Source organism: Capricornis sumatraensis, chromosome 16 (assembly GCF_032405125.1).
Source record: "Capricornis sumatraensis isolate serow.1 chromosome 16, serow.2, whole genome shotgun sequence".
NCBI classification, from domain to species: Eukaryota; Metazoa; Chordata; class Mammalia; order Artiodactyla; family Bovidae; genus Capricornis; species Capricornis sumatraensis.
In genome coordinates, this window is record NC_091084.1 from 61,911,248 (window position 1) to 61,933,199 (window position 21,952).

Below are 21,952 nucleotides of genomic sequence, written 5' to 3' on the forward strand. Positions count from 1 at the left end.
ACATAATTACAAATTTTTTCCATGTGATGAGAATTTTTAAGAACTACTCTTATAGCAGCTTTCAAATATGTAATATTATACTAGGATATAACTATAATATACACTACTTACACTATAGCATATTTTTCATTAACTATAGTCACCATGCTGTTCGTTACAAACCCATGACTTTTTTATTTCATTGCCATTATATCATATCATTGCTTTTTATTCAAAATGGCACATTTCAACTTGCCCACTTCACAAACTCCAGTTCCTAATAATTTTGTACTGCTGAAAAAAAAAAAGAAAAAACAGAAGCCTTAAAATGTGCAAACCATGCCTGGAAAGCATTATGTGTAAGAGTTTAAAAAATAAATTAAAACCTGCCATCAATAACCTGGTTAAAGCTTAGTGTGCTGGAGTTCCTAAGACAGGAGCTAGTGGGCAGAAATGACTTTCAGGAAAAGAGATGGTGACACTGGGGCACGGGGTGGGGGAGACAGTGGATCAGATTCAAGGAGGCAGACAAGGGGCAGATGACGGGAGCCTGAAGAGCGGGACAGGGGACGGGGAGGCCTGGCCCCCTCAGGGTGTGGTTCAAAAGTTAATTAGAGTCCAGGGAGATATCTATGTGAGCTGGGTGTGGGGTGCTTGGAAAGGAGAGAGGGCCAGGTTCCTGGGGTCCAGACAGGCCACGCTGCTCACCCTTCTCTATACTCCACTGGCAGAATGGGCCACCTGCCAGAGGTCCCCGTGGCACAAGAGAATGTAAGGCTACTCTTCCTGAAGTTTTGGCATCCTGAGGAACAAAAGAAATTCACCAGCAGGACAGAAAGGTGGAGTCATGGCAACTTGGGTAGTAGGTAATATTTACTGACCATTCACTACCTGTACACATTGGGCACCTGTTATCAGGTACCCTATTTAACCTCTCTGCAGCCCTTTTAAGTTAGATACACTAAGCATTCATAAATCTCCTTTTACAGATGAATAAATTGAAGATCACAAAATTAACAACAGTAAAACCAGGCAAATTTAAACACAGGCAGACTAGATCTGGCACTCATACTCTTAGCCTGACAGCATACTATCTTTTCACACATCAGCACACACACGTGCATTTATACACCACATGACAGGATGCACACCAGCTGTTAACAGTAGTTATCTTGATTTTTTTTCTGTACAATTATTTGTATCTTCTCACAATGAATATGTAAGCTTTCACAATTAAAAAAAGAGTTGATAGTCATTTTTAAAAAGCCCGTAAAGGGTTAGAATTTTCTCCCACTGACGATATTCAAAAATACGTGACACAAACTCTCCAATACTACTGAAAGCATTAGAAAGAAATTACAATCTTTACAGAGGGAAATGTGACAATATGTACTAAACCCTTTTAAAAAACACATCATTTGAAACAATTCTACTTATAGGAAGCTATCTTCTAAATTAAGGATGTTTGCAAAGAGAGATCAAGAAAGATGTCTATCACACCAGTGCAGGTAATAATGAAAAATGAAAACACTGTAGGTGGCCAGTACTAATTTTTGTTGTTCTTCAGTCGCTAAGTCCTGTTCGACTGTTTGCGACCTCATGGACTGTAGCACTCTGTCCTTCACTGTCTCAGAGTTTGCTCAAAAGTCCGGTAGTAAAGATCTGGATAAATGAGCCCTAGTGCATCCATACACTTGGACTTCCCGGGTGGATTAGCAGTAAAGAATCAGCCTGGAATGCAGAAGACTCGAATTCAATCTCTGGGTTGGGAAGATCCCCTGGAAGAGGAGATGGCAACTTACTCCAGTATTCTTGCCTGAAGAATCCCATATACAGAGGAGCCTAGTGGGCTCAGGGTCACAAAAGAGTCAAACTCAGCGACTAACACCAGTAACAGCACCCATAGCTATAAATACTCTGCTGCATTTTTTTTTTTAAGTTACAGGACAATATGCATAGCTCTATTACCTTTTCAAAATATTCCTTAAACAGAGATGGTGGCAAGGTCAAATGACCCTGCCGTGCTCCTCTTCTTCTTTCCCATCGGCTCCCTTCCCTCCAAGGTTCCTGCTCGTCCGTGGTGGTACCAACACCATTCTCACCTGGTACTCCTTCTTGTGAAGCCTGGCTTTCCATCCTGTCCCTGACCTCTTCCCCTAAACCCATGTCCTTCTGGATTTACTCTGTTGCCCTTCTTGGTTAAGACAACATGAAATTAAACAGGAGCCCTAGAGGGAGTTTGTTGTGGGGGCGGCGGGGGGAACCCTCCAATAACCATCATCCTTTCATGAAAGTCAAAAGGAACAAGAAGAACAGTTTTCAGCCAGTATCACAGGACGAATAAGAAACTAAATGAAAATAGTTCTACCAGGACCCAGAACCCTAGAAACCCACTTTAAGAAATTAGTGGTGTAGCCACTAACTACAGAGCAAGGGCCAGGTGTCTCAGCACCATGAGCTGCGTACCTTCAGAAATGGGCTGCTGAGAAATGGTTACTGGGTGTGTAGAGACTGACTATTATAGCAGCAGAGCACGTGGATGAGGATAGTTAAAATAAAATCAACAAAGTACAAGAAGGAAAAAGAACCAAAATATTTCTTAAATAAAATCCCTTAAAGAGTAAAGACTTGCTGCTATTGAGGACATTCAAAATAGAAAAAAAAAAAAAATCTCAAATGCTACACATCAAATAGTAATTACTCCAGAGACAGGATTACATGGAGAAATGTGTAGTTTCTATTTTGCACATGTCAAAAACTTTAATTTCTGTAATGTATGTGTATCTTATTTATACTGAAAGTATTCTTTTTTGGGAAAAAGTATTTTAGCCATATTTATTGATGTGGAAAGTTGTTCATGAAATATTGTTAAGATGAAAAACAGCTTACAACAGTCTAAGGTCTCTAATTTGGTAAAAAGTGCTCACATGTGTATGTGCTCGTATGTATCCATAGAAAACGTTCTAAAGAGAGTTACCCTATTCTATTCAATAGAGAACATTCTATAAAAATGTTAACAGTGGTTATCTCTGGCTACGGGTTTATCTTGTTTCACTATCTCTATTTTCTAAGTTATCAGGAATGAACACGTACTACATGTATTATAATAATAAAATAAATAGCCCAGACTGTGAAAGCTTTTCCCAAAGACCAGCTCCAAAACTTCGGGCCAATAGCAAGATCACTGGAAGAGGGACACAGTCTCTCAGTACGATTATTTTGAAAGGGGCAAAATCAACTTTAGTGTCTAGGATCTGGGATGTTTGCCACAGTTACACTCAGTTAGAATCGTGCCTGATACGGTGCTCCTACAAATACGAAGAACCTCCTTCTTGAGAGTCTCCTTAGGAGCCTCTTCATTTTTTCTTTTAGGCCTGGAGAAATGGAAACTCTGAACTATTAAACGACAACTGAGGCAGGAGAAAATTAAAAATTATAAGTTCATGGTACTAATGCTGTGTTAAAAGGGATTCGGAGTGACTAGGTTGCTGTATCAGAGAAGGCAACGGCATCCCACTCCAGTACTTTTGCCTGGAAAATCCCCTGGATGGAGGAGCCTGGAAGGCTGCAGTCCATGGGGTCGCTAAGAGTCCGACATGACTGAGCGACTTCACTTTCACTTTTCACTTTCATGCATTGGAGAAGGAAATGGCAACCCACCCCAGTGTTCTTGCCTGGAGAATCCCAAGGATGGGGGAGTCTGGTGGGCTGCTGTCTATGGGGTTGCACAGAGTTGGACATGACTGAAGCGACAGCAGCAGCAGATTGTTGTATATAAACTTTTAGCAAAAAGAACAGACCACCCAAGAACCCTGCCTTTCTAATTTTAATTGAGGAAACAGAACAACTACCATAAACCCCTTTTAAATATTTCTGCTCAAAGTCTCGTTGAATCACTAACAGCAGCCAACTGGGCATATATCTTGAGGATGAAAAGGAAAAGGAAGGGCATGGCATTTTACATACAGTACAATATAATTTTAAAGTTTCAGCCAAAAGTGCAAAAAAACACACACAAAAAGCCCTGTCCCTTATGGTCATTCAAAAATCACTCAGTGTGAATCGGCTGTGTGCACTGACTGTTCCAGGCTCTACTCAGAGCTGGTGCAGAAGGAGTGCTCATTGGGCATGCTCTGCTGTCTTGCTAGGGACAGACAAGGAAACAGTGACATAACAGCCATGGGAAGGGCTGCACAGAGGCCTCACCCAGTGTTAAGGGAAAGAGAACCCGTCCTAAAGGAGGAAGGAGGTCTCCTGGTCATTCCAGGAAACAGAAACAGGGCTTACAACAGGAAAGCCATGTGGAAGGACATGTGCATTTGGGGTGTGGGAAGAAAGTCAGCATGGGTGCAACTGGAAGGTGGAAATACAAAGGTGGGTGTGCAACCAAATGATGAAATCTCCATTTGTGTAGCCTCCAAGGGCAAAGATGCATATTCAAGAAGAAGGCTAAGACAAATATTCCAAAGATGAGAGGGCACGAGGAATGAAATTGAGCCATCTGTAGAGACCATCAAAGCGGAACAGGTCAGAACACCATAGGGGCAAAGTGAAGGAGGACCATACACAACCCATTGCCTCACAAAAGGTGTCTTTAGGCATTTCAGTGGTTCAGAATTTACTAGCAATAAAAACAATAACATTTTAACTGGCAGTTAATCTATAGTTGGCAAGTTTATTTTTAAACCCTGTCTGTAAATGAGATGTATTTTTGCCAAGATAAAAAGAAAATGCCATCACGGTTGAGTGGCTTAGGACCCCAGTTCAGCACACCAATGCCTATTCATTCATAACATCCCTGGAGCGTATCTGAGCTATCACATGTATGGGGCTATAAAAATTCTTTCTTTAGGAAAGACCTATCTGCACCTTGTCCCCACAACTCTGACATATGAGCAATGCCGTAGAGCCATCTTGGGGTCTGAGTCTACATATGCGTGAGCGTGTATGTTTAGAGACCCCCTGGAGCCTGCCAGGCTCCTCTGTCCATGGGATTTCCCAGGCAAGAATACTGGAGGGGGTTGCTATTTCCTCCTTCAGGGGATCTTCCCAACCCAGGGATGGAACCAGCATCTCCTGTGGCTCCTGCTCTGGCAGGTGGATTCTTTATCACTGAGCCACCTGGGAAGCCCTATGCTTAGACAGGTAGTTAATTTTAAAAAAACAATTTTATCCAGAATATGGTCCCTCCCAGCAGGAATCCCAAGCTCAAGGTTGGGAATACAGAAAGACAGAACACAGGTGGCAAGTGGAGTCTGACAGACTAAAACTCAAACTCTCAGGTCACCTCCTGGTTGCATGATCTTAGGTAAGTTACCTTCTCCAAGGCTCAGTTTTCCTCCCAGGTAATAAACAAGCTAATAATATCTTCCTCACAAGTCATAGAAGCTATCTCACAAGTTATTTTGAGGACTGCATAAAATGATACATGTTAATCGGGGGTGGGGAAAAAGGTACAGTGTCTAGCCCACGCCACCCACAATGTATCACTAGTTCAACCCTCTCCCGGTCCAAGTCCCAGTTTCAATGAGACCATTAATTATCTGAGTGACCTTGAGTAGTACATATAATCTCTCTGGCCTCAGTTTCCCCTTCCATCAAATGAGGAGGTGGGACCTCCAAGTCCTCTTACAGTTTCAACGTTCCATCCCACTGGTGTCACTGTTAAGAGGGGGGCCTGTCCTCAGCCTTTATTCTTATGCTTCTTCAGGCTCCCTCTTCACTCTAAATTCCTCTTAAACCTATGGAACATTATGCAAGTTAATAAATTCAGTTTCTAGTTTAAAAAAAAGTAAGGTGCAGTCCTTTCTGCATGCTTAAGTTGCTCATTCGTGTCTGAACCTTTGCAACCCTTTGGGCTGTAGCCCGCAAGGCTCTTCTGTCCTGGATTTCCCAGGCAAGACTATGGGAGCAGGTTGCCATTTCCTCCTGCGGATCTTCCCAATCCAGGGATCAAACCCGTGTGATCTGTGTCTCCTAAACTGGCAGGTGGATTCAGTCCTTTCTAGTTTCTGCCTAATGGATTCTATGCCTCTGGCTCTGCTATTTCCCTCTACATTATCTGTTTAATAGGCCAGGAGCTGTGTTAAGAAGGTTGCTGTTTGTTGTTTTAGTCACTAAGCCATGTCCAACTCTTTGCTACCTCATGGACTGTAGCCCGCCAGGCTCTTTAGCCCATGGGACTTTCCAGGCAAAAGTACTGAAGTGGGGTGCCATTGCCTTCTCCAGGGGATCTTCCCGACACTGGGATCAAACACACTGTCTCCTGCATTGCAGGCAGATTCTTTACTGCTGAGCCATCACAGAAGCCATGTTAAGAATGGCACAAGCTTTATCACAGAATATATTCTCATAGCAACCATAGGGTGTATTATTATCATGCCCATTTTACAAATGAGAAAATCAAGGCTCAGGAATTTAAGCAACAAAGGCAGGGAATTCAACATAGGCTCTTCTCATTACAGGCTACACTACCTTTCCAACCTTTGGCTGTACCTAGTTTGGGTCCTATCGTCTTATGACCCTGTGCTGTGCCTGCTTATCTCATAAATTACTTTGTATTAATAACTTTGTGTATTCCTCCTGCCAGGTGGCATACATACATATTAACCAGGGACCCATCATCTCTGAACCGACAGAGAACTCGTGATGGGATTCTCAGCCCCTGCAACTGGTAGGTCAGGGTGAGATTCAAGATGCTGCTGCTGCTGCTGCTAAGTTGCTTCAGTCGTGTCCGACTCTGTGTGACCCCATAGATGGCAGCCCACCAGGCTCTGCCGTCCCTGGGATTCTCCAGGCAGGAACACTGGAGTGGGTTGCCATTTCCTTCTCCAATGCATGAAAGTGAAAAGTGAAAGTGAAGTTGCTCAGTCGTGTCCAACTCTTAGCGACCCCATGGACTGCAGCCTACCAGGCTCCTCTGTCCTTGGGATTTTCCAGGCAAGAGTACTGGAGTGGGGTGCCATTGCCTAGGCAGAGCTTAAATACATTTTTCAAGTAACAGCATAACTCAAGTCTCCATGAAGATGCTGGAACATTTTAGTTCAAGCTCAGGTCTGCAAGCTTTCTAGGTGCCATAAGCCCATTGGTAAATCACAGGACGGAAAGAAAAGGGCTCAGACAACACCAGGTTTACTGACTGGGTGAACTTGGGTGCATGTCTTAGACTCTCGGAGTTTCTTTTCCGCTGAAGGATCCTGGGCAAATTAGCCCAACTGAACTCCAGATTCTTCATCTGTATAATGGGGATAACATTAGCAACTTTCGAAGGTTGGGACAAATAGAAGGCGTGCCTGGTCTGAAGCAGAAATAGCCTTTTGGGAAACTAAAGGAGCCTAGGGGATGGTCAGTTGCTGCCAAGAATCAGCATAGTCTAGACCCAAGTAGAAAGATGGAAATCAGCGAGAGGTTCCCTGGACTCAAAGCGCTGGACAAGTCTGTATGGACTCATGCCAGTGAGGGTTGGATGACCTATTATAGCTAAAGCCCTAGACTGATTTGACCACTGACTCCACTCTGTTAGGCCACCTGGCAGCTGTTGCTAGAAACAATTTTTTCAGGTAAGAGGTTTCCAACTGAGCCAAGTGGTAGCATGTAATCATATACTAACTCTCACCTTTGGAGCACCCTGAGTTTGCCAGGGTAACTGAACTATTCTGGGCTGCCCCTATGGGATTCCCAACTTCTCTTCCCTTATACTTCGGTGGGGGTATTCCTTCAGCCTCACATTCTGCATCCCCTTCTGAGACCCCTTCCTCTTGTGTCAGGCCATCAGAAGGGAAATGGGTGAGAAGGAACTGATCTTGCAGTATTTATGGACCTCAGCATTTATTTCTTTACTATTTTATTTGCTCGGTTGTGGCACTTTTCCATCTAAGAAGTACATTCCTTTATAAAATCTCCCCGTGTTTACTTCCATTCCACTAAATAATTTCTCTGACCTCTTCTTATTTTTACCCTTTAAATATCTGTTGATGGTTCATTCACCACATTCCCCATTCAATTATTAATGGCCCACAAAACTTCCAAGCTGCAATCATTTACTGATTAATCTGCACAACAAACCAGAAAGACAGGTAGTATTAATCCTTCGTTCTGCAGAGGGAAACCAAGGGGAAAAGCGAGGTTAACTCAGTTGCCCAAGGTCAGTGGCTAAACAAGATTATACCCAGGATCCATCCTGTCTTGTATTTCTTCCCACAGGCTTTCTCTTTCCTTTCAAATCAACATTGTCAATGCAGCAAGATCACTTCTGTGTTGATTCAGTTGTCATAGAACAGCTTGAAACTGTCAAATTCAACTCCAAATAATTCTGTCTGTGAATAGTTCATAAATACAAGTTGCTAAAAGAAAGAGGTAATAGTACTCGAAAGCAAACTTGACAGATGTGAAAGAGGAGTGAAAAGAATGGGATTACAGGCCCAGTTGTGTCTGACTCTTTGTGACCCCATGGACTGTAAGCTACCAGGCTCCTCCGTCCATAGGATTCCCCAAGAATACTGGACCCAAAAAATAAAAAATAAAAAAAAGAATACTGGACCCAGGGATTGAACCCGGGTCTCTCGCCTTGCAGGCAGACGCTTTAACCTCTGAGCCACCAGGGAAGCCCCAAAAGAAAGAGGTAATAGTACTGGAAAGCAACCTTGACAGATGCGAAAGAGGAGTGAAAAGAATGGGATTACAGGCCCAGCTGTGCCGTAGGCTAGTCTGCCACGAGTCACTTTACTTCTCTGCATCAGAGTCAAATGTAAAAACGGGATTATGCCAAATGATGTTTAAGATATCTTGGTATTTTAAGTGAGATGACTGAGTACCTACTGAAACAGTACAAAATATAAAGCTCCAATATCCAAGATCGTGGTAAAATTGGTGTATTCAGGATATAGCTACTATCCCCTTGGGAAGCAATATGTCAATATACATTAAGAATCGTAAATAATTCCATATCCTTTGACTCAGTAATTTCACTCATACTGTAGTTTGCCCTAAGAAATAAATCAATGGAAACAAAAAGACATATACAAATTAAAATGCACATTTCAGTGCTAGCTTCAGAGGAAAAATTGTTATCAAATTGAAAGTTCATTTTTAGAGGGCTGTCCTATTAAATAAAAATACAGAACAATACAAATGTCATATTACTATCAAAAAGGATAAATACGAAAATTATGCAAAATCATGTAATATCAATACTATCAAATGAAAATAAACAATAGTAAAAGAGCAAATATGTATCCTGATGTCAACTCTATAAAAGATGGATAAAGTGCAAATCACAAGAAAACTCAAAATAGTTATTAGTTTATTATATTCTAAATATTTTAACCATTTTTAATGAATACTGTTTTCCATCAACACATACACCTTATCATTTAATCAATTACTTAAAAATTTCTCAAGCCCTGCTTTAGTTCAATGGAAAATGAATTTTCAAGTTTCTGTCTAAATCTCCTAAGTAATTTTGGTTGGCTGACACATTATTCATGACATTATTCTTGTGGAGTGATTTCTGCCTTTTCTGTAATTCTTCAGTGTCTTTAGAGATTCTAAAATCTCACTGTAATTCCTTAGTGTCTTTAGAGATTCTAAAATCTCACTGTAATTCCTTAGTGTCTTTAGAGATTCTAAAATCTCAGAATCCTGGCACTTCTTTCCCTCACCTAAGAGGATTCTTACAAAGATTTGTCATTTAATCTTGCTGTGAATAACCCCATGATTCCCTTGAAATGCTAATATTTGGTAACTGCCTGACCCAGGAGTCAGCATTTTTCCAGTAACCCCGACCTGATGGTTGCCCCTACAGTAACCACAAAGTTGCCATTACCTTTTTCACAGTAGTGTGTAGGGTGATTTCATAGTCCAGAGTTTTGGAGCTTTACAGTGGGATATCTTATCTTTTTCAGGGGTCTTAGGACACCCTTCTGGTTCACTTGGGAAAGCTGCCCCCCAAGCATTCCTGTGCTAAGACCTTCCCTTTAAATAAGGGCTCTGACATCCTCCTCATTCTTTAGAAATGTTCTCTTACTATCCGGGAAAGATTGCAGAGCCAATGAATTAAAAATACGATTCTAGGTCTCACGTGTGCCAACGAGTGCCCTCGTTAAAGCAGAATGAGTGAGTTGAGATCAGTTTCAAAGCCTTCCATCCCTTTGCCCCAGAGCTTGCCGAGGCCAGGCGCTGAAAGGATGCACAGTAAAATTAAATATCTAAAAATTCATCTTTAATTAACACAACTGGATTAAAGCTAGACACCACCGCATATCATACGAGAAATGGCTGAGCTGGCTTCCAAGTGCTCTAATTCAATTAGGGCACAGTGAGTGACACTCGGGCGGGAAAGGTTAATTGGGGGCGCCGGAACGCAATCATTCCTTACCTAACCAGTCATTAAACTTCTTAACCTCTGAGGGCAGTCCCAGCTCGGTGAAATCGCCTGTGTGGAGAAGGATGTCCCCATAAGGCATCTGGATACCATCTGTTCTGGAGTGTGTGTCTGAGATGCAGACAAACCGCGTGTGGCCCGCTGGTTTTGGAGTGTCATATGGGATGGGGTCGACCCTGAAGTAGACATAACAGATCCCATAACAGTTAAATATATTAGAACCCTCGTAATTGTCATCACACATACATATTGACTGTTATCCGTGAACGCACCCAGACAAACCGATGCAAAGAGAGAAGGGCCCATTATAACAAGGAACCCTTTGGGGGTGCCAAAGAGACAGCATCACCCGTCTATAAATCCACTGGGCAAATTCAAAAAGTCTTACTTACCTGGTAGGAAAATTAAAAGGCCAGACTATCTTACACGTACAGTCAGAAGTAACCCAGGCAACTGAGAGAGTGATTAATGGTGAAGTTTAGGGATATTGAACCCCAACTGGGGAAGCAAAATGATACTATTTTCTCTCTCTTCATGCTCCAATTGATCCCACTACTCATTAGGAAATGGATAACTAATTTATTCCTCCTTAAACATGCATAACTTTAGCAAAGAACTAATTTATGGAGAACATTCTACACATGCTCTGCCAACCGAAATATTAAGAGACATAGTAGATGGTAACCACTTCTAGGCAATTTCCTTTCTAGAACCATCCAATACCTCTATCACGTTTTCAAGCAGAGATTCACAAATCAAACTGTGGGGAGGGAAGGTGATGCCAAAGTAAAAGGACTTTTAAATAAAACACTGGGTTTTCCAAGAACTTTGTCCAGCTGCTTCTCTACCACCTCCTGAGGCCCCAGTTACACCTTAGGTTACCTGGAATGCTCACATGCCTTGGGCAAAGAGTCTATTCAGTACAAATATAGAAAGCCTTTTAATGGGTTTGTACAGGTCTACATATGCATTAATATATGTACAGTTTTAGAGACCTAAGCACTGTGAAATTACACTCGGGCATGAGAATCAAAAGGCAAAATGATCCACCCGAAGCAAAGAAAATGAAACAGAACATTCTCATTTAATTGAGTGTAACAAAGTGTGCTAAATAAACTTGGTAAAGCAATTCAAATCTGACTCTTCAAGCATACAGTTTTAATTATTTAAAGGGTTTATAGCAGAGTTAAGGATGCTTTAACTATATTAACTCTACACTGACAGCTTCCTGTAATTTCTCTGTAGGAATGTACACTTACTTTGGATTATGGGTGAAAAGAAGCAGCTATCAAAGCAAAGAGAAGGTCACAAGAGAAGCAAATATGCAATGTGGAGATGAGAGCGTAAAATGTTAAATAAGGAACAATATTTCATATCACCACCCCACCCTGGGTTATTAACATGCAGCAGAGAACACAGGGAAAGCTCAACACAAGATTCTCTGTACCAGTTGCCTCCAAGGCTTTGTTTAATTTTGTGTTCCTTTCCACACTTTTGTAAAAAGAAATAATCTGTTTTCACAATGGCAATGTTTGTGAGGGAAACAAAGGCAGTCAGTATACAACCTGCGGAGTCCTGCATTTCCTTAATGGTTAGTCTGTTAATTTTATTTTACCTTTGTCAAAGAAGAAGTAAGGAAGAAGAAATGAGAACGAAGTAAGGAAGAAGAAATGAGAACTGGAAGAAGACAAAAAGGATACAGGGACTGTGAACTGGTGAATACAGTGGGGCTCACTGAAAACCCAAAAAGAAAGTTTAACTTCTGCAAAAAAAAATTATATACATATATCTATATACACATACACCTGATTTTTCCTGTAAAGGTTAGAAATTAACAATGCTGTCATCATGAAGAAAATTCACTAATCCACTGAGATCTCATGAGCAACCTAGAAACCCTTCTGATAGTATCTAATGTTGATTTTTTTTAATATATATTTAAATGTTTGTCTTTCTTTCCATTACTAAGACTCTAATTATATTGTCTTAGTGGTTCTAAATTGTATCAGTTGACATTGCCTGTTTTCTAAAAGTAGTCTTCCCGGACAATGAAGTCTGCCATAGCAGACCGTGTCACCCTCTGGAAGTGACACTTAATATTCTATTCCTACACCCAAAGTTAAGATGCTTGCTAGAAAGGGGCTGTGCACATCTATGCTGAAACCATCAACGTCTGAAAGAAAATTCATCAACCACTGGACTTTAAACTCATTATTTATATATCTTTATTTTCCAGTTCTGTTCTCATCCTAATGGTCAAGTACAGACACAGCCTCATTTCTTCCTTTCTGTAACTCAGTTAAGCTATGGGCACAACCAGTGCATCAAAATCCTTTAAGAAGGTGGTCCCCAACCTCTTTGGCACTAGGGACAAGGTGTGTGGAAGACAATTTTTCCATTGATTGGCAGAGGGGGAGTAGGGATGGTGTGGGGATGATTCAAGCACATTAATTTAGTGTCCACTGTATTTCTATTATTATTTCACCAGCTCCACCTCAGATCATCGGGCATTCGATTCCAGAGGTTGGAGACCCCAGCTTTAAGAGTCTACACGAATTTATCAGAGGGACATCAGAGTCATCATTTTCAGTTTATAAAACAGAAAGGAGCACCGACATAAATCCTTCCCTGTGAACAGGCCCCTGTGCTATGAACCTATTCAGTTTAGAGAAGTGAATCACCACTCAGTACATGTTGTGTTTCTTAGCTCTGTGCTGGACAATCATTTTCTATGACGATTAAAACATCAGTCAATTTCTGAGTGGTTTCAAGTCTTCCCCACCCTCGCTCCTCCTCCAGAGAAACACTCAAAGGTCCAACAGAATTAACGGTGAAATAAAGGGCAAGAAATAAAAAAAAATAGAAGAGATAGGAAGAAGAGAGAAAAATGAGTCCTCTCAGCTTTGAGCTGAAATAAAATGATGAATCAGAGGGACACAGGACGACTTAGAAGGTGTATCCGTCACCACCACCAACTTGATGTCATCCAAGGAAAACAATTAGCAGACACTGGGAAAGACATGGAGGACTGATTCCAGGAAGAGGACTGTGGAAGTCCAAAGCCAGGGGTGGGGGTGGGTTATAAACATGCAAAAACATGATTTACATGCATCCCCTGACCCAGAGGCACTGATGTCCTTTGCTATCCATCAGAGGACAAGAAAATAAGACAGCATAGCCTGTCAGGGCCACACTGCAGGATAACAGGACAAGTATCACCTAGGGGTCACAGGAAAGAAGGCATCTCCACCCAAAGACATTCAGAGTTGGAAATAAGACGCCTAGTAGAGTAGGCAAATTGCAGCAGATATAATTAAAGTTGAGACAACCCTAGGGAAACGACCATTTCCAAATTGAGCATGCGGTAAACACTTTGAAAAGGCAAGACAGCCAAACATCTTCCTGTAAAAGCGTGTTTAAGGGAGACCCTGACAGCTTTCAGAAGATCTACCTGTTCACGTTGTGGGAAGACCCTCCCGCTGCCTGTTCCCCCTTAGTTAACAACCTTACTGCTTACTGTTTATGCTGTTGACTTCTCACATGACCTAACATTTCCCCTAAGGCATCATGTCAAATATCCTAGCAAGTGAGTCTCTTACCAAGGCAATCTAACCCCCAGAGCCAGATTCAAATAGCAGAGTGAGATTTGCACGTACATCTGAGTACACCCAGGGGAAAATAAGATGACATGGGAAGACGAGAAGAAAACACTGCATCATAAAATCCCATAGCTGGACAAAACCTTAGGGGGCATCGGGTTCAGTGCTTTATATGAAGCTTGAACCTCCTCTATCCCTTTCCTGGCTAGCTGACGTAAATTTTCTCTCCAAGTTTTCCAGAGATGGAAAGCCCCGCCCCTGCATCCCCCTTCTCTCCACCAGACAATGCTGGTTACTTGCTCTACTTGCTAGAAAGTTTCCAATCCAGAAACTCTAAGAAAGCTGAGCAGAGTCCAAAGGGACTTGGCCAGGAGCCTGAAGACTGAGCAACAGCTTGTCTGAGTTACTCATTTTGGGCAAGATATTCCACTCTTTCCATCTCGATTTTCTCATCTATAAAATGGGAATAACACTGCCTAATCTCTGCTGTTTTTGTTTAGTCACTCAGCCATGTCTGACTCTTTGCAACCCCATGGACAGCATCACACCAGACTTCCCTGTCCATCACCATCTCCCAGAGTTTGCTCAAACTCATGTCCAATGAGTCAGTGATGCCATCCAACCATCTTATCCTGTCGTCCCCTTCTCCTCTTGCCTTCTGTCTTTCCCAGCATTAGGGTCTCTTCCAATGAGCTGGCTTTTCACATCAGGTGGCCAAAGGATTGGAACTTCAGCTTCAGCATCAGTCTTTCCAATGAACATTCAGGGTTGACTTCCTTTAGGACTGACTAGTTTGATCTCCTTGCTGTCCAAGGGACTCTCAAGTCTTTTCCAACACCAACAGTTCCAAGGCATCCGATCTTCAGCACTCAGCCTTCTTTTATGGTCCAATTCTCCCATCCATATATAGCTACTGGAAAAACCATGGCTTTGACTATATGGACCTTTGCTGGCAAAGTAATATCTCTGCTTTTTAATATACTGTCTAGGTTTGTCGTAGCTTTTCTTCCAAGGAGCAAGCGTCTTTTAATTTCATGGCTGTAATCACCATATGCAGTGATTTTGGAGCCCAAGAAAATAAAGTCTGTCACAGTTTCCACTGTTTCTCCATCTATTTGCCTTGAAGTGATGGGATCAGATGCCATGATCTTTGTTTTTTGAATGTTAAATTTTAAGCCAGCTTTTTCACTGCCTAATCTACTCTATCACTATAAGGAAATAAATTGTCAAGTACTGGATCTGACATGCAGCACATGCTCTGAAATTGAAGATACTGAATGATGTAAGGGGGGGGGTCATGTTTGGCTATAAAGCCAGACTATCTGGCTATGAATCTCACTTCACTTTTATTAACAGTGTGACACCAAGCAACGTGCTTGATTCCTATGTCTTGGTTTCCTTACCAATAAAATGAATATAAAAATAGTTCCTAACTCATAAGATTGCCAAGAGGATGACAAAGAATAATGTACTCAAAGCACTTAGAACAGTGCCTGACACGCAGCAGACTATCAATGTTAGGTTTTAACTCAGTAGTAATATTTTTACTACTACTAGTAACAGTAGTTAAGTTTTTCTGACCTCCATGTCTCCTTCCATTATAAGGAGATAATAACAGCTAGCACACAGCTTTATTCAATGCTGATTACACACACAACGGCCAGCACAGCACTGGGCACATAATCCTCAGTCAATAAAAGCATTCATTTCTTGGGACTTCCCTGGTGATCCAGTGGTTAAGATTCCATCTTCCAAGGCAAGGGACACACCAGGGTTCTATCCCTGGTCAGGTCAGCTAAGGTCCCACACGCCACACGACTACTAAACCCACATACCAGAATCACTGAGCCCACTCTCTCGTGCTGCAACTAGAGAGCCCACGTGCCACAACAAAGATCCTGCACGCTGTAACTAAGATCCAATGCAGATGAAAATAAAAATACTTTTTAAAAATTAAAACCATGCATTTCCTTCCTGTCACTTCTTTCTTAATCCTAGTTCTGCACTCAAACAGCAGAGAAGAAGAATTCAGTCCCTTTTCCATTGGAAAGTTCTTCAAATATCTGAGGACATGCATTATAACCCCCTGAAATCGTCTCTAACCTACTTGATTGGCCGTGTTGTCCACAACTTTTTCTTTTGTGATAGGATGTCCAGTGCCCTCGGCATCCTGATGATCTCCTGGATACAATCCAATTGGATAGAAAGCCTCTATCCATAGTGTCAGAACTCATGGGCCATATGGATTCATGGGGGGTTCCCTGATGGCTCAGACACCACCTTCAATGCAAGAGACCCAGGTTCGATCCCTGGGTCGGAAAGATCCCCAAGAGAAGGGAATGGCTGTCCACCCCAGTATTCTTTTTTTTTTTAGATGTCATCAAACTTTTATTTTTTTATTTTACTTTTTTTTTTCTTTACTTTATTTTACTTTACAATACTGTATTGGTTTTGCCATACATTGACATGCACCCCAGTATTCTTGCCCGGAGAATCCCACGGACAGAGGAGCCTGGCGGGCTACAGTCCACGCAGTCACAAAAAGTTGGACACAACTGAGCAACTAACACAAGCACATATGGATTCATGGGCCCATGAGCTGTTTATCCAAGACAAACGCTATTACAGGCGCTGGAGAACCACCAAAGCTGGACACCCTGGAGGATTTTCCTAGGGGAAGCCTGAACTATCATCTTGAGCTTTCCAATTAAGTCTCCAGGTTTTGTGCCAAGCCTCAAATCTTGTTCTTGAAGCTTGATTGTCAAATGTTTATATATCCCATTGCCTACTCAAACAAACAAACCATTCTCATTCACTCCATCCTGACCCATTAGAGTTTTTTTGATTTTTTTTTTTTACCATAAAACACTAATATGATAATATTATTGCTTCCACTCTGGAAAGCTCTGTTGGTCATATCTGTTATTTTTTCAATAGCAAATGTATACACTGTTGCAAGCCCTATTGACAGGTCTTCAGAAGAGCTGTAAACATGTGGTTTGTCATGACAGGAATTTCTTCTTTAGGCCAAATGAGAAGTAAAAGCCTTATGTACACATTTAGATTATAATTCACTGTCAAACAAGACTAAAACTCTTACAAAGCATTTTAACAGGATTCCAATGTATTTATCATCTCCCATTCCACTTGAAAACTATGATGCTGTGCTTATGCATCCCAGTGACTTTAACAAGTTTTCAAATGTGATATTAAAGCTCTGAAAATCCAGCTGATGTGAGAGTTAAAGTTAGGTTTGTGATGTTACACCATCCACCCTAGACATAAGAATTCAGTCCACTTTCCAACAGACTGTTTGATAAAGATATGCAAAACCCTCTAGCAAAACAATGAATAAATAAATACCAGGCTTAAGTTAGTACAGTAACAGAATTTTTCAATTGGAAGGGCTTCAGAGATGATCTAATCCTGTGTTTCGCTTCTCTGAATATTGGCTTCGTGGTTTTGCCTTTTTTGTATGCTATTACTTAATTTTTGTTAAGCATCTTACATTTTTTACACAATTTTGTTTAGTTTTGCCCTAAACAGTTTCATCTATGTAGGCATGAAGTGGATATGGTGATTGTACTTCTCAACTAACATTTAAAAAAATACATAGGTATAACAATTTTTAAGATTTGTCCAGTCTAAAGAACTAGAACTCAAGTTTTCTACCTTCTGATTCACTTCTCTTTTTACCTAACTTTGGAAGCTAAAAATATGCCTGGACTTGGAGAATAAAAGATGTTAAAAATAATAAAATGACATCAAAGCAAACCACCTAAAATCCTGTAATCATTAATATCTAGAGACTGCTCAAAATTATTGGAGTTCACTGTCAAAAATACCCAAGTCTTACTGCACTGATGCCTCTATTTTTATGACTGCTATCCAATTGAATGGAGTCTCTTCAAACCTCAAGAAAATGCACATCAGAGTTCATTAGGAAAATAAGCAATACAGAATTTAATTTTTTGAGTACTAGTTAAGATAAAGTCCCTGATGCTGGTAAAGACTGAGGGCAGAAGAAGAAGAGGGCATCAGAGCATGTGATGGCCGGATGGCATCACCAACGCAATGGACATGAACGTGGATAACCTTTGGGACATGGTGATGGAGAGAGGCCTGACATGCTGCAGTCCATGGGGTTGCAGAGAGTTGGACCCGACTGCGTGACTGAACAACAACAAAAAATAAAGAGTGCTTCTCATTCTCGGAGACATCAAGTCACACGTGCAAACTGATTGTGAATGTTTCCAAACACAGGTGGCATTAGAGGGGCCACTTTAGCAGACAGACAAGCCTCATTAAAAACAGCTCTGGCTGTGAAGTCAGGGCCTTCCTGCACCCCCACTACATTGGTCATCAGTTAGTTACATGATCCTGGGCAAGTCACTGCCCTTCTTGAAACCTCTGTTCTTCAAGTGTGAAAAGAGAGGCAGGACCAAATTCTCAAATGATTACCTGCCTGGTTTCTCCACCACCAGAAATCTGTGCAAGACCTTAGAAACAAGTCAGTCTCATAAGCAGCTTAAAACATGCTCTTGTTCTTTGCAATTGTATTTTCTGCTTTCCAGACAATGCAAAAGTAAATGCAGTCCAGATCCTTCCAAACAGAATCAGAATTAGCCAGACTTCACATACAAAGAGAAGTGAAATTGCAATTTAGGACCATAGATGGAGCTCCCAGGTCTTTCTAGTGTAAAACAGAGCAAAGAAACCAGAATCTCAGTTACCACAATTAAACAAAAATTAAACAATCTGGGATTTAACTAGTTGCTTCAAAAATGGGCTGTTCTCCATTTTCTAAAACTCTGAGCTGATGAAACTCTCCCAGTTTAGCCTTTGTGTCCCAGAACAGTAATGGTGCTGAAACATAGTGAGGACGCATAACACAGCCAAATGTTTAAATATACTCACATTTGTACCAAGGGCACTGCTTTCCTCTAACTGCTGAACTGCTGTATCAACACTGTTCTACCACCAACTAATTATAGCTAACAAAAGCCCACTGCACAGAGTGTGTCTCGTGTTTCATCTATTTTTTTCCTAGTACAGAAGTACAGTGCTGACATCCAGTGAATACTAAGTGGTCATAATTTAATTCTTCAAGCACTGCATGTGATAGGAATTTCCGGTCCTTCTGCTGGGTCCACTGGGGTGTTTCAGTGCCCATCAGGCTAGCTACTGTGGTAGCCACTGAAGCCGCTCCAATGGCAAACGGTTGGGTAATAAATATCCCACTGGAGATGTGTTGTCCAGGGTTAAATGTTTCCTGCTCTTTTAACAACCAGGTTTGTTAGCTTACACTTCTGGGTACTGGCCTCGCCTTTGAAAAAAGAAGGCATATGACACTGAACTGAGTGCCTCTCACTCCACACAGTCAACAAGGATTTCTTAAACACCCACCTGCATGCCAGAAGTCATGGTAAGCTCTAGGAAGACAAGGAAGCAGCCTACAAGGATTCGGCTGACCTGTCAGTTCCTTACAGGCATACCTCAGAGCTATTGTGGGTTCAATTCCAGACCGCCACAATAAAGTGACCAACACAAGAATTTTTTGGTTTCTCAGTGCATATACAAGTTATATTTACACTAAACTATAGTCTATTAAGTGTGCAATAGCATTATATCTTTAAAAAAAAACCAAGGTGCATGTTTTAAAAAATTACTGCTAAAAAATAACTATCATCTGAGCAGTCAGCAAGTTGCAAACTTTTTGCTGGTGGAGGGTCTTGCCTTGCTGTCGGTGGTGGCTGACTGACCAGGGTGGTGGCTGCTGAAGGTTGGGGTGGCTGTGGTAATTGTTTAAAATAACAAGAAAGTCTGCCACATCAACTAATTCTTCCTTTCACAAATAATTTCTCTGCAGTATGCAGTGCCACTTGATAGCATTTCATTCACAGAACTTCATTCAAAACTGGCACCAGTCCTCTCAAATCCTGCTTCTTCTTTAATCAGGTAAGTTTACTAAATATTCTAAATCCTTTGCTGTCATTTCAACAGTCTTCACAGCATCTTTACCAGGAGTAGATTCCATCTCACTTCCTTTGCTCATCCATAAGAAGCAACTCTTCATCTGTTAAAGTTTTATCATGAGATTACAACAATTCAGCCACATCTTCAGGAACCACTTCTAATTCTAGTTCTCTTGGTATTCCCGCATTTGCAGTTACTTCCTCCACTTCAGTCTTTGACTCCTCTCAAAGTCATCCAGGAAGGCTGGAATCAACTTCCAAACTCTTGTTAGTGCTGATATTCTGACCTCTTCTCACAAATCACCCGTGTTCTTAATGGCATCTAGAACAGTGACTCCTTCACTGTTTGATAACGGAAGGTTTTCAATTTACTTTGCCCAGATGCATGAGAGGAATCATTATCTATAGCAGCTACAGACATAAGAAATATTTCTTAAATTATAAACCTGAAAGTCAAAATGACTCCTTGTTCCAACAACTACAGAATGGATGTTGCGTTGGTGTGGCATGCGTGCATGCTCAGTCGTGTCCAGTGCTTTGTGACCCCATAGACTGTAGTCCACCAGGCTCCTCTGTCCATGGGATTTTCCAGGCAAGAATACTGGAGTGGGTTGCCATTCCCTTCTCCAGGGGATCTTCCCGATCCAGGGGTCAAACCTGCATTGGCAGGTGGATTCTTTACCACTGAGCCACCTGGGAAGCCCCCAACCCCACCTTGTTGAGCATCTCCATCAGAGCTCTTGGCTGATTACATGCACTGTCTGTGAGCAGTCATATCCTGAAAAGAATTTTTTTTTTTTTTCCTGAACAGTAGGTCTCAGTAGTAGGCTTAAAATATTCAGTAAACCATGGTGTAAACAGATTTGTTGTCATCTCAGCATCACTGTGCCATTTACAGAGCACAGGCAGAGTTAATTAAGTATAATCCTTGGGAGTCCTTGTTGATTTCCCTGGTGGCTCAGACGGTAAAGCGTCTGTCTAGCGGGAGACCCGGGTTCGATCCCTGAGTTGGGAAGATCCCCTGGAGAAAGAAATGGCAATCCACTCCAGGACTATATTGCCTGGAAAATCCCACGGACAGAGGAGCCTGGTAGGCTACAACAGGCTCCCAAAGAGTTGGACACAACTGAGCGACTTCACTTTCACTTTCACTTTGGGAATCCTAAATTCCCAAAGGAATTTTTGGAATGCTAAAGGAGCACGGGCTTCAACTTAAAGCCACCAACTGGATTAGCCCCTAACAAGATAGTCAGCCTGTCCTTTGAAGCTTTGAAGCCAGGCACTGACTTCTCCTCTCTAGCTATATAAGTCCTAGATGGCACCTTCTTCCAACATATGGCTTTTCGTCTGCATTGAAAAACAGCTATTTAATGCAGTGGTCCCCTTTTTGACCTTTTTGACACCAGGGACTAGTTTCCTGGAAGATGATTTTTCCATGGACCAGTAGGGGGATGGTTTCAGGGTGATTCAAGTGCATTACATTTATTGTGCACTTTATTTCCATTATTATTATATCAGCTCCACCTCACATCATCAGGCATTAGATCCTGGCAGCTGGGGACCCCTGGTTTAGTGTTGCCATCTTCATTAATTATCTTGGCTAGATCTTCTGGACAACGTAAAGCAGCTTCTACAACAGCACTTGCTGCTTCACCTTGCATTTTTGATGTGTTGGAGACAGCTTCTTTCCTTAAGCCTCACGATCCAGCTGTTAGTGTCAAACATTTCTTCTGCAGCTTTCTCAGCTCTCAGCTCTCTCAGTTTTGACAGAATTGAAGAGAGTTAGGCTTTTGTTCCAGAGAAGGCAATGGCAACCCGCTCTAGTACTCTTGCCTGGCAAATCCCATGCACGGAGGACCCTGGTGGGCTGCAGTCCATGGGGTCGCTAGGAGCTGGACATGACTGAGAGACTTCACTTTCACTTTTTACTTTCATGCACTGGAGAAGGAAATGGCAACCCACTCCAGTGTTCTTGCCTGGAGAATCCCAGGGGGATTCTGGGCATCTCCATCTCCTGG

General features: G+C 41.8%; 1 protein-coding gene across 1 annotated transcript in view; it reads right to left on the bottom strand.

The window, feature by feature from the left end:
• MPPED2 (metallophosphoesterase domain containing 2) overlaps positions 1-21,952 on the bottom strand; it is a 198,993-nt gene that overhangs the window by 139,002 nt on the left and 38,039 nt on the right. The window contains exon 2 of the mRNA XM_068989095.1: positions 10,355-10,536. Within this exon, the coding sequence (XP_068845196.1) occupies positions 10,355-10,536 (182 nt within the window). The remainder of the gene's footprint in view (positions 1-10,354; positions 10,537-21,952) is intronic.